The sequence below is a fragment of the Oncorhynchus nerka genome, linkage group LG4 (genome assembly GCF_034236695.1).
Source record: "Oncorhynchus nerka isolate Pitt River linkage group LG4, Oner_Uvic_2.0, whole genome shotgun sequence".
Taxonomy (NCBI): Eukaryota; Metazoa; Chordata; class Actinopteri; order Salmoniformes; family Salmonidae; genus Oncorhynchus; species Oncorhynchus nerka.
Window position 1 is genome coordinate 42,509,282 of NC_088399.1, and position 18,642 is coordinate 42,527,923.

Here is an 18,642-nt window from a genome sequence, read left to right on the forward strand (position 1 = left end):
TTTATGGGGTAGTGTGTGTAGATTGCTTTGTTTTCCATTATAGAATGGTGTAAAGAAACAAAATGTGGAAAATGTCAAGGAATAATAATTTAGTTGTGTTTATAGAGGTGTTAGGTAACATTAGAATACTTAAAAACTATAATTTCAAGAACATAATAGATTTGTATTAGTTTGTTACTCTAGGCCAGTGGTTCCCAAACGTTTTATAGTCCCGTACCCCTTCAAACATTCAACCTCCAGCTGCGTACCCCCTCTAGCACCAGGATCAGTGCACTCTCAAATGTTGTTTTTCACCATCATTGTAAGCCTGCCACAAACACACCATATGATACATTTATTAACTTCTTATGGGCAGGTGGGACAGTAGCATCCCACCTGGCCAACATCTGGTGAAATTGCAGAATACAGTATTATAAATATTTAACTTTCATAAAATCACAAGTGTAATACATCAATAATAAAGCTTAACTTCTTGTTAATCCAGCCACTGTGTCAGATTTCAAAAAGGCTTTAAGGTGAAAGCAAACCATGCGATTATCTGAGGATAGCGCCCCGCATACAAACACATTAAAAATATATTTCAACCAGGCAGGTGCGACACGAAAGTCAGAAATAGCGATATAAAAAATGCCTTACCTTTGATGATCTTCTTCTGTTGGCACTCCAAAAGGTCCCAGTTACATCACAAATTGTCATTTTGTTCAATAATGTCCTTCTTTATATCCTTAAAAACTCAGTTTAGCTGGCGCGCTTCAGTCAATAATCCACCCAGTTTCCCTCCATCAAAATGCAAACAAAATTCATCCAAAACGTTACTAATAAACTTTTCCAAACAAGTCAAACAACATTTATAATCAAACCTTAGGTACCCTAATATGGAAATAAACAATCAAATTTAAGACAGAGAATCGTTACTGTCTTTACCGGAGAAAAATACCAAAGAACACGCTCTCTTCCACGCGCTTGGAAACACTACAGCCAAAATGGGAGCCACCTTTTTCCAAGAAACAGCCTGAAACTCTTTTTAAGCCCTAGGAACTGCAATCTGGAAGGGCGGACTAGCCATTGAAAATAGTGGTAGGCTGAATTATATGCATATCCTAGCTTCTGGGCCTGATTAACAGGCAGTTTACTTTGGGCACACTTTTCATCCAGACGTCAAAATACTGCCCCCTACACAAGAGAGGTTAAACATAAGAATGAGTGTGAGTTTTTGTCACAACCCAGCTCGTGGGAAGTGACAAAGAGCTCTTATAGGACAAGGGCACAAATAATAATATAATAATAATCAATCATTTTGCTCTTTATTTATCCATCTTACATATAAAACTTTATTTGTTCATCGAAAATTGTGAATAACTCACCACAAGTTAATGAGAAGGGTGTGCTTGAAAGTATACACATAACTCTGCAATGTTGGGTTGTATTGGAGAGAGTCTCAATCTTAAATAATTTTCCACACAGTCTGTGCCTGTATTTAGTTTTCATGCTAGTGAGGGCCGAGAATCCACTCTCATATAGGTACGTGGTTGCAAAGGGCATCAGTGTCTTAACAGCACAATTTGCAGAGGCAGGATACTCTGAGTGCAGCACTATCCAGAAATCTGTCAGTGGCTTCTGATTAAATTCAATTTTCACAGAACCGCTTGTTGCAATTTCGATGAGGCTCTCTTGTTCAGATATTGGTAAGTGGGCAGGAGGTAAGGCATGAAAGGGATAATGAATCCAGTTGTTTGTGTCATCCGTTTCGGGAAAGTACCTGCGTAATTGCGCACCCAAATCACTCAGGTGCTTTGCTGTATCATATTTGACATTGTCTGTAAGCTTGAGTTAATTTGCACACAAAATACTCACCCAAATGTATAGTCCCGTTGGAAAATATAAATAGACTGTTTGAAAATGTGAAGAGGGAAAAAAAAGTTAAATGAATATATATATTTTTATACAGTGGGGCAAAAAAGTATTTAGTCAGCCACCAATTGTGCAAGTTCTTCCACTTAAAAAGATGAGAGAGGCCTGTGTTTTTCATCATAGGTACACTTCAACTATGACAGACAAAATGAGAAAAAAAATCCAGAAAATCACATTGTAGGATTTTTAATGAATTTATTTGCAAAGTGGGAGAACTTGCACAATTGGTGAAAGCTGAACCTCGGCAAGACGGAGCTGCTCTTCCTCCCGGGGAAGGACTGCCCGTTCCATGATCTCGCCATCACGGTTGACAACTCCATTGTGTCCTCCTCCCAGAGCGCTAAGAACCTTGGCGTGATCCTGGACAACACCCTGTCGTTCTCAAATAACATCAAGGCGGTGGCCCGTTCCTGTAGGTTCATGCTCTACAACATCTGCAGAGTACGACCCTGCCTCACACAGGAAGCGGCGCAGGTCCTAATCCAGGCACTTGTCATCTCCCGTCTGGATTACTGCAACTCGCTGTTGGCTGGGCTCCCTGCCTGTGCCATTAAACCCCTACAACTCATCCAGAACGCCGCAGCCCGTCTGGTGTTCAACCTTCCCAAGTTCTCTCACGTCACCCCGCTCCTCCGCTCTCTCCACTGGCTTCCAGTTGAAGCTCGCATTCGCTACAAGACCATGGTGCTTGCCTCACGGAGCTGTGAGGGGAACGGCACCTCAGTACCTCCAGGCTCTGATCAGGCCCTACACCCAAACAAGGGCACTGCGTTCATCCACCTCTGGCCTGCTCGCCTCCCTACCACTGAGGAAGTACAGTTCCCGCTCAGCCCAGTCAAAACTGTTCGCTGCTCTGGCCCCCCAATGGTGGAACAAATTCCCTCACGACGCCAGGACAGCGGAGTCAATCACCACCTTCCGGAGACACCTGAAACCCCACCTCTTTAAGGAATACCTAGGATAGGATAAAGTAATCCTTCTCACCCCCCTTAAAAGATTTAGATGCACTATTGTAAAGTGGCTGTTCCACTGGATGTCATAAGGTGAATGCACCAATTTGTAAGTCGCTCTGGATAAGAGCGTCTGCTAAATGACTTAAATGTAATGTAAATGTGGTGGCTGACTAAATACTGTTTTGCCCCACTGTATATATACAGTGGGGAGAACAAGTATTTGATACACTGCCGATTTTGCAGGTTTTCCTACTTACAAAGCATGTAGAGGTCTGTAATTTTTATCATAGGTACACTTCAACTGTGAGAGACGGAATCTAAAACAAAAATCCAGAAAATCACATTGTATGATTTTTAAGTAATTTATTTTGCATTTTATTGCATGACATAAGTATTTGATACCTACCAACCAGTAAGAATTCCGGCTCTCACAGACCTGTTAGTTTTTCTTTAAGAAGCCCTCCTGTTCTCCACTCATTACTTGTACTAACTACACCTGTTTGAACTCGTTACCTGTATAAAAGACACCTGTCCACACACTCAATCAAACAGACTCCAACCTCTCCACAATGGCCAAGACCAGGGAGCTGTGTAAGGACATCAGGGATAAAATTGTAGACCTGCACAAGGCTGGGATGGGCTACAGGACAATAAGCAAGCAGCTTGGTGAGAAGGCAACAACTGTTGGCGCAATTATTAGAAAATGGAAGAAGTTCAAGATGATGGTCAATCACCCTCGGTTTGGGGCTCCATGCAAGATCTCACCTCGTGGGGAATCAATGATCATGAGGAAGGTGAGGGATCAGCCCAGAACTACACGGCAGGACCTTGTCAATGACCTGAAGAGAGCTGGGACCACAGTCTCAAAGAAAACCATTAGTAACACACTGCGCCGTCATGGATTAAAATCCTGCAGCGCACGCGTTCCCCTGCTCAAGCCAGCGCATGTCCAGGCCCGTCTGAAGTTTGCCAATGACCATCTGGATGATCCAGAGGAGGAATGGGAGAAGGCATGTGGTCTGATGAGAGAAAAATAGAGCTTTTTGGTCTAAACTACACTCGCCGTGTTTGGAGGACGAAGAAGGATGAGTACAACCCCAAGAACACCATCCCAACTGTGAAGCATGGAGGTGGAAACATCATTCTTTGGGGATGCTTTTCTGCAAAGGTGACAGGACGACTGCACCGTATTGAGGGAAGGATGGATGGGGCCATGTACCGCGAGAAACGTATGATCTCTGTAATTGCAAACAAAGGTTTCTGTACCAAATATTAAGTTCTGCTTTTCTGATGTATCAAATACTTATGTCATGCAATAAAATGCAAATTAATTACTTAAAAATCATACATTGTGATTTTCTGGATTTTTGTTTTAGATTCCGTCTCTCACAGTGGAAGTGTACCTATGATAGAAATGACAGACCTCTACATGCTTTGTAAGTAGGAAAACCTGCAAAATCGGCAGTGTATCAAATACTTGTTCTCCCCACTATATATATATATATATATATATATATATATATATATATATATATATATATATATTTGAAGTCGGAAGTTTACATACACCTTAGCCAAATACATTTATCTCAATTTTTCACAATTCCTGTCATTTGGGAATACCTGGTCTAGGCTATAAGTAAAAATAAACATCAAGTCCATCTCAAAGAAGTCCATTATAATTTCATTATGGAAATAAGAAAGTGTATTTAAAAGAAAAGGAAATAGCATATTTTAAGTTTATTATGTTACTAGTCTTTTTCTTAGTAGGAAAAGCAATGCTTCCCCGCAAGTGGTCATATGCTGAATTCATGGAAAGCGCAGATATTCTTGTAAAAAGTGAACATTTGATAAAAAGCTCTATCTCTTGAATTTTGAGATTTATTTGACAAGGTAAGTGTCATAGAAACTGCAGAATATGATCTTTCTGATACTATATAAAAGTTTTACCTGAATGTGACTCTGAAAGAGGATTTGATAAAGTGATGCTCCTTTCCCTGCATTTGTCAATTACAAGATGCGCCCATTTCTTCTTGTACAATTTGACAACTGATCGTATTATGTGTGATATTGTTTAGGTGGGCCAGCTGCGCAGGCTGATTTACATTTTTAGTTTCCCTTTGCATTATCCTAAAGGCCTACTGCAACACAGCATGATTTCATTTCCCTTACAGTACATTTGATTAGTAATAGAGTTACAGTAAATAAAACAGTCCCGTAACAGCATCTTTTTACAAAGTCAAATGTCAAAGAGAATGGTATCAACTCACAAGGCGCACGGTCAAATTATTAACATGAGCGCCAATGCTGATAAATAGGCATAACACAAACTCATCATTACACTATTGTCTTTCTAAATGAAATCAACCTCTTCACCCTCCGTATCATGCAGTTAGGCCTCATTTAAATTCAATTGTGAAGTAAGGTGCACAATTATCGCCCATCCGTCCATTTGTCATTCATTCAATGAGGAGAGAGAGACGCATTAGCGCCTGGCTGGGTACCAACATGCTACAGCACATTGTCTCAGTGGGTTAAGTTAGGAATAGGAAAAAAACTGGTTAAACGTCTCTACATTCTTCTCTGTGGTTTCAAAATTCAGACAAATTAGCAATGTTTGTACTTTACATTTAGGAAACGTCAGGGAAGCAGCAGGACAAAGCTTTTTTGGGGGATTGATTTATTTTTATTTATCCAATCAAACGTCAGAGGCCGTTGGCCTATGGCGCTTCTAGTGTTAACCAATCAGGAATATTTAAGTAATAAGCTAAGTTTCTACGTAGTAAAAGTAGCCTGAGACATAGTCATGTCATAATTCACAGTAGACTAGGGCCACGGTGTCTTACAGTTGCATGCGAGGATCGCCATGCTACACTACTGTCTACAGAAACCCTATGAGAGCATGACTCACTGTAGTGTCTCGCCCAGCCTCTTCCCCTGGGCTGCAGAGGAAATCTGTCTGCTCACCCAACATAGTGTGTGAGTCATGTTTTATAAATGCTGACCAAACTGTAATTATTTAAGTCATTGTTTTAGCCACAGAGCAATTACGCGGATGAATACAAAGAAAAACTGCAATTTCTTCCTCCAAGTCTCATGTTTTTTTTTGGTGGGGCTGTGTAACCCATTCCATACCATTTGAGGACCAATGACCCACATAACTCCATTAGCAGTTACGACATGATCTAATACCGGGGGTTTACCTTGTGCCTTCTTGAATTGTTGAAAAGTGTCTGAAATGACGCCCTACATCCTCTAGCTTTGAACACCTTTAATGAATGCTTATTCAGTGGTGAAATAATAGCCTTGTTATTTTTTCTCTCTGTGTTTGTATTGGAAGCTTGGCGTTAACATAAGCTTTGTGTAGTGAGGGAAGAGGGAACTGTGCCTGGCCAGGATCATTGTGTGTGCAGGTGAGATGTTTATGAGCACCAACCAACATCATGTCGTTTATACAGCTTAGTGTAGGACTGCAGGCATTCAGCTCACAGGAACAGTTTGGGCCTGGGCCCCTGTCTGTCAGTCAGTCAACGCCCACTACACATTCCACTGACTTATAAATCATGCATCTGCATGGAAGTCTTGATGCAATTACGCAATACACTGACACGTAGATCATACATCAGGTACTACCTTCAGTTAGAACGGAGAAATCTTCATATTTTGAGCTTTGGCTCATAAATGAATCACTCTGTCATTATTGACTTGCATTGTGAACATTTGCCCGTAGATGTCTCTTCTAACTGATACAGGACATAGTAGTTTACATTTAGCATAATTTTTTTCCCAAAACCAGTTTCTTGAATTGTATTTGACATCGGTGGCTTTCACTTTTATTTTCAGAAATGACAACTGGAAAAACTCTGCTGTCCTTCTGTATACTAAGACCTTGTTCCTCGTTCCCTTTGTGTTTTCAACTCAATTGTGTTTATCTTTCATAATGGGCAAAGGCAGAATGAAGTCCAGCTGACATTGTTGTCCTGCTAAATGGGTTTGTGGAGGAGCCTTATCCATTCGCATCTGCAGCAATAGGAATGATTGTGAGCCTGTGCTTTCAGCAGCTCCCCATGTCTTCCCTCCCTCACAGAGAGAGAGAGAGAGAGAGCCTTGCTGTGACAGTCTTTTACTTTTCTTGAATAAACTTTTTCCTTTCTTTCTTCTCACTCAGCATTCTTCGGGACTTCAAAGCTGGAATCGGAGCAGAATCTCTGAGCTGTCCCATTGTGTGACTCTTGCATATTCATAAGGCTCTTTCTTTCTTCTCATTCTCGACGAGACTCTGCTAGAGAGGAGAGCTGTGAGCTAGAGAGAAAGCAGCAGCTCCTCTGGACTCTCCAAGGAACCAAACCACTGAGTATGTGCATGGAGGGTTCACATTCAAATGGGATTCACACGTAGTGATTTATAGTGTTGGGCCACACAATGATGCTGCTGCTTCTGTCATGGCTATTGTGTTGAATTGCTAAAGCAGGTGGATACGTTTTATAACAAAAATGTAACAGTATTGGTTTGCCGGGTAACAAACGTATTCCACAAACCTGGCTACCACATTTAATTGCCCTAATTTTGCTGCTAGCTAACTGACAAGGTAGTTAATTAATGGCTAATATCTCTATAGAGAAGCCAGCAGTCTGTGTGAGAGAGGGAGGTGGGAGCTGGCTCACAATAAGGAAGATGTCAGTGTTCTCAATGTGAAATGAGAGATGAAGTTGATGAGCGCTCCACAGAGGGAGGAAGTACGTCTCACTGTCTGGCCCAGGGATGAACGTGATGTCACGCTCCTCTCTATCCCTTGCACCCTGATTGGGCTCCCTGCTCCAGGCAGCTGTGTTGCCACGGTAATAAATGGCCCTCGAGCCAAGATTCTCTGACATCAGGTTTAACCGCTGCGCTCTCTCCATTTCTCACAGAGCCCGGGGTCAGTGTGGCCGTCGGCGGAACATTGCTCATGACAGGCATACCTTCGCTGGCCCATCGTAATTCCATCATCTGTGTTGTTGTCACAGCTTTTCCTTTCACGTCTTAGTGGTGAGGTTTCTGTGGTTATTCTTCACCATTCCTCTTGCAGTATGATGAAAGGTGTTTTGCCTCAACGTTTTCTCTTCAAATTTCGAGTAGCTTGGCTTATTTTCATGCCACATTAACTGCTAATATATATATATATTTTTTTACAAATGTTCTCAAAGAACATATTTGTGGGTGGTAGTGAACCAACAAAGACACCAAGTACCAGCCAAATGAGTCATGCTGTTGTATACAGGTGCTTTGCATGTCTAAACAAACACAGCTAATAATAGTGTGGTTTTCTGAAACCGTCAAGGTGCTGACTGATTGTTCTTCTTAAGACGGCCGCATGCTTCGGGCCCCACCAGTCGAAACAGTTTGGAAAAGTTTGTGCATATATTATGATGATTATAGTAGCCTGTGACGTTTTTGATGATGTTGGACTTTGTTGAAGGTTTTTTGGGGTTGTTCAGGGACACACATTTTTATTCTCGAGGCCAGCCGATATTCGGGAGCCAAAGTCTTACACCCCTTCGTCCGTGATTGGTCAACTGTAGGGATTCTTCAATAAAGTCTTTGCTGTCATTCAACGAGAGAAGACTCATTTTCATGCCCATTTTTTTTTATAGAGAAATACTGCACCAAACATCTTAGTTAGATATAAAATGTATCTCCTCAGCAAAAATGTAAAATTAAGTACATATTTCTTGAGTTATCTTAGATTAATTTAGACTATTTTGAGGAAGTGTATACTGGCTACGGCGTCCCAAATTTTCAAACAGTACTGTTGATGCTTTTTTTGCGTTTTTACACTCATTCGGTTCGCCTAGCCGACTTCGGCTAGCTGTCAACCGAACTGTATCATGCTGGCGCCTTTAGGAAACCTTAGCAACAGACGGAGCTGTATGTAACAAGACTTGAAAAGTAGATCTGCGGTTTGGAGCTCAAAGGAGGAATCAAGGCGACTTTTGGCTTAGTGAAAGGCGGGAAGGATAGAAAGGGTTCATTTAACCACATTTCAAAATCCCCCACCCCGCTAGCCCACCCCACACTTCCACAACCCCTTTATCTGCCTGACTAGACCCCCACCAACCATCCCCACCAGCTGCGCCCCCCCCATCTCTCTGGGTCTTCGCGGCTGCTTGAGCAGGACAGGGGGAAACCATGCTGGGCGTTTGATGCAGCTCCGAGGGGGTGTGTGAGGTGCGCTGACCCGTTCACATCTCTCCCCATGCACTCATGCTCCAGGGAAAGTAGACTTATCACATTTAATCCAGAGCACGGTGCAAATCAGGAGTGACAGACAGACGTACAGCCTTCCAGGGAAAGAGCCCCAGACTACAGACCCTGTCTACTGCCCTCTTGTCCTGTCTCCTATCGTGGCTGGGAGAGAAGTGGATTCAGGGTGTTTGTCCTTATGGAGGCACAGCAGGTGTGGAAGAACAGGATCCCATTTGGTTGAGTCCTGTCTCCTATCCTGGCTGGGAGAGAAGTGGATTCAGGGTGTTTGTCCTTATGGAGGCACAGCAGGTGTGGAAGAACAGGATCCCATTTGGTTGAGTCCTGTCTCCTATCCTGGCTGGGAGAGAAGTGGATTCAGGGTGTTTGTCCTTATGGAGGCACAGCAGGTGTGGAAGAACAGGATCCCATTTGGTTGAGTCCTGTCTCCTATCCTGGCTGGGAGAGAAGTGGATTCAGGGTGTTTGTCCTTATGGAGGCACAGCAGGTGTGGAAGAACAGGATCCCATTTGGTTGAGTCCTGTCTCCTATCCTGGCTGGGAGAGAAGTGGATTCAGGGTGTTTGTCCTTATGGAGGCACAGCAGGTGTGGAAGAACAGGATCCCATTTGGTTGAGTCCTGTCTCCTATCCTGGCTGGGAGAGAAGTGGATTCAGGGTGTTTGTCCTTATGGAGGCACAGCAGGTGTGGAAGAACAGGATCCCATTTGGTTGAGTCCTGTCTCCTATCCTGGCTGGGAGAGAAGTGGATTCAGGGTGTTTGTCCTTATGGAGGCACAGCAGGTGTGGAAAAACAGGATCCCATTTGGTTGGTTGGTTGTTTCCACTTTCACATTGTTGATTTTCCTTTAACCACTAATTGGCCGTTGTTATTGTCTTTATTTGGGAGACCACTCACCCCACCATTTGGGCCGTTCCTTTCTTTTCTCTTTTGGGGAAACACGCACCCTCCACCAAATCACGCTTTAGAATGGCATGGTATGGCATTCTGTCCTGTTGCACCATCACATCGCCGCTAACTGTTTTTAGGGGCACTCTAGCAAACTTGATGTAATCTTGGTAATAGCTGGGCTAATCCTCTTAAGGTTGTAACCCGCAGAAAGTCTTGTGCTGCCTGATGGAATTTGGCCAAATTGGGAGGTTGTGTGTGTGTATGTTCGGGTGGATTAGTGAGAGAGAGGAGGCGTGTTGCTGCCCGGAGGTGTGGGCGGTAATCACCTGACGTGTGAAGAGCTTTTGTGAGTAAGTGAGTATGTATGTGTGTATGAATGTGTGTGTGTGTCTGGCCGTCCGCGTGTGTTTCTATCACACTTTGCATTCTGCTTTGTAACTGGTCTGTGATGAGCTGTCACACAAACAGGAGGGCAATTGCTGTCCTAAACCTCAGAGATATGTAGAGATTAGGCTTGGGCGGTATAGCGTTCAATTCCAAAATCAAGATCCCTGCTGCCTAAATTTGTTTTGTGCGTGAATGTTATTGTTTTTTGTTTTTGTTTTGTGTTGTTTGGAAAGATATAGCACCCCTTGTGTGCACTGTCGGTAATACCGTATACCCCGGTACGGTACAGGAACAGTATGATGGTATGTCAATCTGGATATGGTACAACCATAGCAAATATTCATCCATCTGCACTTCCCACAGTGGATGAAGTAGCGACAACACATTACTTTGAATCATGCTCGTGGATGAGTTCTGGCGACCAGACTTCTCTAATGCACATCTATGAGGAACAATCTTACTTCCCTCTCATCCTCTCTCTCTCTCTCTCTCTCTCTCTCTCTCTCTCTCTCTCTCTCTCTCTCTCTGTGTGTGTGTGTGTGTGTGTGTGTGTGTCTGGCCCTGCCGATGTCTTCCTTCTCTCTCTGTCTGTGTATGTGTTCATATGTGTGTGTGTGGGGTCCAGGCAGGCTCAGCTGTTCTTTTGTTGTTCGCCCCACGAGGTGTTCAGAGAAAAGGCTGACCAAACAGCAGAGCAACTGAGTAACACCCTCCTTCCCTCCTCCTCCTCCCCATCTCTCTCTCTCTCCCTCTCCCTCTCCCTCTCTCTCTCTCTCTCTCTCTCTCTCTCAGGCTGTCACTGTGTAGCGTTGGAGGCTGCTGGGTGGCTGTGTGTGGTGGGGAGTTCCTGAGATCGCAGAGAAGAGAGAGGGGGACTAGCACTTACTCACGTAGAGGCACACACTCGCGCACACACACCTTCTCAGTGTAGCGCTGGGTGCAGCCGTGGTGCCAGCTAGCGTCTCAGGGATTGTGCGTGCGGTTGTACAGTACCACAGGATGATGGTGGTGTGGTTGCCGTGGGGATGGGCATGGAGGACTGTACTGCTGGTGACTGGACTGGCTTCACTGAGCCCGGGGACTAATGGTGAGTAGCTTAATACTGGACTATATCTCTCTCTGTACTACGGGACTCTGTCCATCTTTCTCTGTTGATGGACTCTTGGACTGATTTTGAAGAAACTACAGCATGGTCTATATTTAATTCGTTTTTAGTACTGTATCTGATTGTCTGCTGGTGGTTTTCACAACTGCTAAATCGAAACGCAGGTTTTTTGTGCTGCCAAGACTTTATATAGTATATCTAATGCTTAGAGCAGGGTTTCTTAAACTATGGGTCTGGACCCAAAGTAGGCTCTGGGCATGTGAAAGGTGGGTTTTGAGCTGAGAATCACCCCGATAAACCAATATATTCTCTATCTTCTTCTGTTCATCCACCTGGGTCGTTAATAACTTATCCTCTTTTTGTGATGCTTACCTAGCCTAGTGGCTGAGTACTGTCGTTTTAGTCACTTTGAGCAAAGGCATGATTTCACAAACTGCAGGCAGGTTTACTGCGTGTATTGTTGGGGTGAGGAGGAGCAGAGACTCACTGGGAGGTTGGTGGTGGGTCTATTTTTTGCCCAGCGGTATTTATGATGGGGCATAGCTATTATGATCTCCACCGGGTCTAGCATGTGAGCAGTCATCTGCCCCGTCCCCCATCCTGCCCCCCCCCCTCCCTCTGCTCATGTTTTGAATTGTTTTAAGATGGACAGCCAGTTGTCATTTACAATGAATGGCGACAGTGTCATGGTGTCCCATAAGCTTTGTGATGGACTGCAGGGGATCCACGGCTGGAGGCTCGGCTGGGGAAGATTCCTCTCTTTGTCATCTGCCCTGTTTCAAAGGCTCTCAACTGAGAGAAAGAGATTGATTATGTGGAGTTAATCGTGGATGTTTGCATTTGTTTGCGCCGAGCAACAAGTGTCAATCATTTCAAGCGAACCTAGTTTACATAGCATAGACTTCATTATACTATAGCTGGTGTCTTTTGTATGGGAAGGATTGGTTTTATTTAGCCATAACTGCTGTTGTTTTTCCATTTTCCATGGTGTTTCATTTTGAGATAGGTTTGACCTGTGCAGAAGTGTTCAGTTGTCACACACTTGTTAAGAACACAGTTGGGTGACAAGCTGTAAAACTAATCTCCCACTCTCAAAGGAGCACATACACACGCACGCACCACCCTCACCTCTAAAATAGCTGTGACTGTCTTGGTTCATTGAGTTTGTCTTTGGGGTAAATTGATTTGAATTCAATCACTTTTTGACACCCCTTTCGATTTGAACGAAACCTTCCATACATATTTTCCCATTATAGAAGGGATCAGAAAATTATTTTTAGAGCTGAATGCCAAAACATTCATCAGTTGACCGATTTGGCGTACCCCACCCTACCATGAGACATCCATCCATGTCCTCATCACTGGAAAAGATAAACGGTTGAGATTGATATCATTTATAAGCTTACAAACATGTTTTTGAAACTATTTTATTATCGATAAATTACTAAAGTGTCAAATGTAAATCGTTTAAATTAAATTGTAAAAAATCATAACCTTTAACGTCAATTATTTAAAAGCTCATAAACTCAGGTTCCATGTTTGCATGTGTTGTAGCTTAGAACCATTTTTACATCATGTAAGGCTTTTGTGTTGTGCTCGCCATTGTTTGAAACACAACATGCTCTAGAACACAGGGTGGGTAAATGTTCTACCATTTGAACTTTTAAATGGTACCACAAAGACAGCTGGAGGTCCACACCCAATGAGATGAAAAAAAAAAATATATATATATATATAGAGAGCCGTGAAAAAGCATTTCCCCTTTCTGATTTTCTCTATTTTTGGATATTTTTGATACTGAATGTTATTAGATTTTCAACCAACACCTAATATTAGATCAAGGGAATCTGAGTTTACAAATGACCCCGAAAACGAATAGTCTCTCCCATTATTCCTACCGAAAACCAAAGAATGCATTCCACCATGAGAACCTTATACCAACAGTCATGCATGGTGGTGGTAGTGTGATGGTTTGGGGATGCTTTGCTGCCTCAGCACCTGGACGACTTGTCTTTATAGAAGGAACAATGACTTCTGCTCTGTATCAGAGAATTCTACAGGAGAATGTCAGGCCATCCGTCAGGGAGCTGAAGGTGAAACCGCAGCTGGGTCATGCAGCAAGACAATGATCCAAAACACACAAATCAAGTCTACATGAAAATGGCTAAAAAGCAACACATTTGAAGTTTTGGAATGACCTAGTCAAAGTCCAGACCTAATCCCAATTGAGATGTTGCGGCAGGACTTGAAATGAGCAGTTCATGCTTGAAAACCTCCAAAGTCTGCTGAGTTAAAGCAGTTCTGCATGGACAAGTGGGCCGAAATGTGTTCCCAGCAACGTGAGAGACTGATCAACAACTACAGGAAGCGTTTGGTTGGAGTCATTGCAGCTAAACGTGGAACAACCAGTTATTGAATGTACGGGGGCAATTACTTTTTCCACACAGGGGCACTGGGTGATGCATAACTTTGTTTTGAAATAAATGAAACAAGTATGTAATTGTTGTGTTATTTGTTCACTCAGGTTCCTTTTATCTAATATTAGGTTTTGCTTGAAGATCTGATAACATTCAGTATAAAACATATGCGTTGTCTTGCCTGTGTGCTTAGGGTTGTTGTCCTGATGGAAGGTGAACCTTTGCCCCAGTCTGAGGTCCTGAGTGCTCTGGAGCAGGTTTTCATCAAGGATCTCTCTGTACTTTGCTCCGTTCATTCCCTCGATCCTGACTAGTCTCCCAGTCCCTGCCACTGAAAAACATCCCCACAGCAGGATGCTGCTACCACCACGCTTCACCGTAGGGATGGTGCCAGGTTTCCTCCAGATGTGACGCTTGGCATTCAGGCAAAAGAGCTCAATCTTGGTTTCATCAGACCAGAGAATCTTGTTTTTCATGGTCTGAGAGTCCTTTAGGTGCCTTTTGTCAAACTCCAAGTGGGCTGTCATGCCTTTTACTGAGGAGTGGCTTCCGCCTGATTGGTGGAGTGTTGCAGAGATGGTTGTCCTTCTGGAGGGTTCTCCCATCTCCACAGAGGAATTCTGGAGCTCTGTCAAAGTGACCATCGAGCTCTTGGTCACCTCCCTGACCAAGGCCCTCTTCCCCTGATTGCTCAGTTTGGCCGGGCGGCCTGCTCTAGGAAGAGTATTGGTGGTTCCAAACTTTTCAATGCTGCAAAAATGTTTTGGTACCCTTCCCCAGATTTGTGCCTCAATACAATTGTGTCTCGGAACTCTATGAACAATTCCTTCTACCGCATGGCTTGGTCTTTGCTCTGACACGCATTGTCAACTGGGGGACCTTTGACAGGTGTGTGCCTTTCCAAATCATGCCCAATCAATTGAATTTACCACAGGTGGACTACAGTCAAGTTGTAGAAACATCTTAAGGAGGATCTATGGAAACAGGATGCATCTGAACTCAATTTCAAGTCTCATAGCAAAGGGTCTGAATACTTATGTAAATATATATATTTTTTTTAGACATTTCTAAAACATTTCGCGAACATTTCTAAAAACCTCTTTGCTTTGTCATTATGGAGTATTGTGTATAGATTGATGAGGAACATTTTTTATTTATTCAATTCTAGAATAAGGGTGTAGGGTAACAGAATATGGAAAAGGTCAAGGGGTCTGAATACTTTCCGAATGTACTGTATTTTTAATGTATTTTTACCTAACACAGTGCTTGATTTGGGAATGAACTCACCGGAACGGAGTACCGGCACCTCAAATGTTCTTCTGCTTGAGTCCCTGCACCTTCTGTAGAATATTAGCTAAAAAGTATTGAGGAGTTCCTGCATTTAAATATAAATGGTACCGGCACCAAAAATGAGTACCAGCACCTATTTCTGTCCAACTCAAGCACTGGCCTAAACATGCATACACAATCAGATATCATTTATAGCAAGCAGTAGGGATGGGGTGAGAAAACAAAATGGATATATTTTGACAATAAAAATAAATTTCAGAAGCCTTTTAGGACACTCAAGGACATCTTACATTGATTTCATGTACAGCACTAGATTTGATTTCATTTAGGCCTATGTAATGAATTTGAATTATGCTTGATTATTTACCAGGAAAAAACTATACAAGAAATTGTAAAAATTCCCCAACAACAATAAGTTTATCAATTTCATAATAATGTGCGTGTTCTGGCATGTGTCACTTCACACTGATACCATGTGCAGTAAACAGTAGCTATCCTACACGGTGTAGGCCACTCACCATTAGCTAGCTAGCTAAGACTCACTAGTCAACTTAACTAGGAAAACCAAGGAAAATGGCCAAACAAAGCTCACGGTTAAATTTTTTCAAGGGACCGCGTATAGAAGAGGATTTTGGACCATTTGCCAAGTAATTTGATATCAGTGATTTTGCCATGAAGGGCCTCCAGTCTCCTTCTGTACCAATCACTGATTGCAATGATTTAATCCCGGTCCTTAAAGACAGTTTCACTACATTCAGAGACAATGACTAGAACACAACTCTGTTTTTATTCAAGACTTTTAGAAATCAAATGAAACCCACTTCTTCACTTCGACATGCTGAGACATGACCATCAGTCCAGTTAAATAAATAAAAACAAGGGCCTCCCGAGTGGTGCAGCAGTCTGAGGCACTGAGGCATCACTACTGACCCGGGTTCACAACGCCAACTTAACCTGGAAGCCAGCTGCACCAATGGGTCAGAGAAAACAACCTGCAGGCGCCCGGCCCGCCACAAGGAGTCGCTAGAGCATGATGAGCCAGGTAAATCCCACCCCGGCCAAAACCTCCCCTAACCCGGACAACGCTGGGGCAATTGTGCGTCGCCCTATGGGACTCCCGGTCACGGCCGGTTGTGACACAGCCTAGTATCGAACCAGGGTCTGTAGGGACACCTTAGACCGCTGCGCCACTCGGGTTGCCCGATTTATAGTAATTTTTAATGAGCATGTGAACATTTCAACTAGTCTGAACTTACTTTCATCCGCCTGTGAACATTCTACTGCATAGAATCCCATACAACAAGATATATAAAGGTATGAAAAACATAGAAAGATACTTTTTTGGAGGGGTTATCATATCAAGTTGTATCATATCAGGTTATCACATCAATCTAATGCCATCAAACATTTGCCACCCCAAAATGGACAACATTTTCTGTTGGCCCATGGGCCTCCTTATACAACAGAACATGTCCATTTTGGGGTGGCAAAGGTTTAACCACAGTCTGTCAAATCACTGCCTCTCTCTCTGGTCACTTGAACTAGGTTTCCCCTCAAATGAAAGATAACTAAATCAAGCATCATTTTGGTGTGTTCATTCCAGATGCTATTTGGCTGCTAATGAACTGCGCATCAAAACATATGGTGATTATAGGTAACCAGCCAAGCCATTCCATGTTATAGCACTAACCCTATTATCTTATAGTTCTAAATGAATGTGAGTCTGGGAGGACAAGATACACTCTATGTATTGTGCCTGCAGAACATCATATAAACAACCATAACATAATCAGATGCATTGATGGCCTTGAATGTCAGATACTGTAAGCCACTAAACACCTTGGAATGTTCCAGGATTGTCTGGCATGGAGAGAATGGTCCTGCTATACTTCTGGTTTTGATATGCACTGTGGACCGATAAGGTGCTGAGATTTGGGGTCTGCAGTGTTTGTAAAGGATCAAGGCCAGACACAAAAGGCTGTAGGCAGCTTTCACGGTTTGTCTCGAAATACTTTGGCTGATGATCAGTATGGTAGACTTATGTCAACGGAGACATCTACACAGTATATCACTTGACTTCGCAGCATAATGGACTATTTTAAGCTGAAGTCTGTCTGTCTCGCTGATTTAACATAGTCAAAACCTCACAGCAGTCACACAGATTCACCTTTGTGTATCCTGTGGGCATCAGTTCTCCCATGAAGCACAGAGAAAGCTCGCATAGACAGAGAGACATGCCGGCCGAGCTGGGAGGACAGGAGACCAGCTGCTTCTCGTTTCCCACTCATGTTTTAAGCTCAGCCTGCCAACCCCAACTGCTGTTTTAGTGGGTACAGTGAACGAAGACTTGGTTCTGGTTGGTCGGAGAGACAGAGTTGTGTGCTAGCTTTATGACTGGCCCTCTCTCTTCCAATCCTCTCTTTCTCCCTGTCCACTCTTTCTCTATCGCTCCATCTCTCGCAGTCTGTTCTCTCTCTTCTAGCCCTCTCCCCCTCAGCCCTCTCCCCCTCAGGCCTCTCCCCCTCAGCCCTCTCCCCTCAGGCCTCTCCCCCTCAGCCCCCTCCCCTCAGGCCTCTCCCCTCAGGCCTCTCCCCTCAGGCCTCTCCCCTCAGGCCTCTCCCTCAGCCATCTCCCCTCAGGCCTCTCCCCCTCAGGCCTCTCCCCTCAGGCCTCTCCCCTCAGCCCTCTCCCCTCAGGCCTCTCCCCCTCAGCCCTCTCCCCGGTGCTGCTGGGACAGATCAGGCCTCTCCCCCTCAGCCCTCTCCCCCTCTCCCCCTCAGCCCCCTCAGCCCTCTCCCCGGTGCTGCTGGGACAGATCAGGCCTCTCCCCGGTGCTGCTGGGACAGATCAGGCATGGTTCTCTAAATGAGGATAACACACATGGGAGGTAACTCATGAATCTTCACAGCGTGGTTAATTCTCCCCCTCAGCCCTCTCCCCGGTGCTGCTGGGACAGATCAGGCCTCTCCCCGGTGCTGCTGGGACAGATCAGGCCTCTCCCCGGTGCTGCTGGGACAGATCAGGCATGGTTCTCTAAATGAGGATAACACACATGGGAGGTAACTCATGAATCTTCACAGCGTGGTTAATCCTCCCCCTCAGCCCTCTCCCCGGTGCTGCTGGGACAGATCAGGCATGGTTCTCTAAATGAGGATAACACACATGGGAGGTAACTCATGAATCTTCACAGCGTGGTTAATTCTCCCCCTCAGCCCTCTCCCCCTCAGGCCTCTCCCCCTCAGCCCTCTCCCCGGTGCTGCTGGGACAGATCAGGCCTCTCCCCCTCAGCCCTCTCCTCGGTGCTGCTGGGACAGATCAGGCATGGTTCTCTAAATGAGGATAACACACATAGGAGGTAACTCATGAATCTTCACAGCATGGTTAATTCGCCACCTGTTGTTTAGGCTGATGCAAAGTTCCCAAAGAATAGATTGACATACTTCATT

General features: G+C 44.1%; 1 protein-coding gene across 1 annotated transcript in view; it reads left to right on the forward strand.

Annotated features, from left to right (window-relative positions):
• The window catches only part of bmpr1bb (bone morphogenetic protein receptor, type IBb), a 119,218-nt gene that overhangs the window by 73,972 nt on the left and 26,604 nt on the right, over positions 1-18,642 (forward strand). Inside the window, exon 3 of the mRNA XM_029654946.1 lies at positions 11,177-11,471. Coding sequence (XP_029510806.1) covers positions 11,384-11,471 — 88 coding nt within the window. The 5' untranslated portion in view covers positions 11,177-11,383. The remainder of the gene's footprint in view (positions 1-11,176; positions 11,472-18,642) is intronic.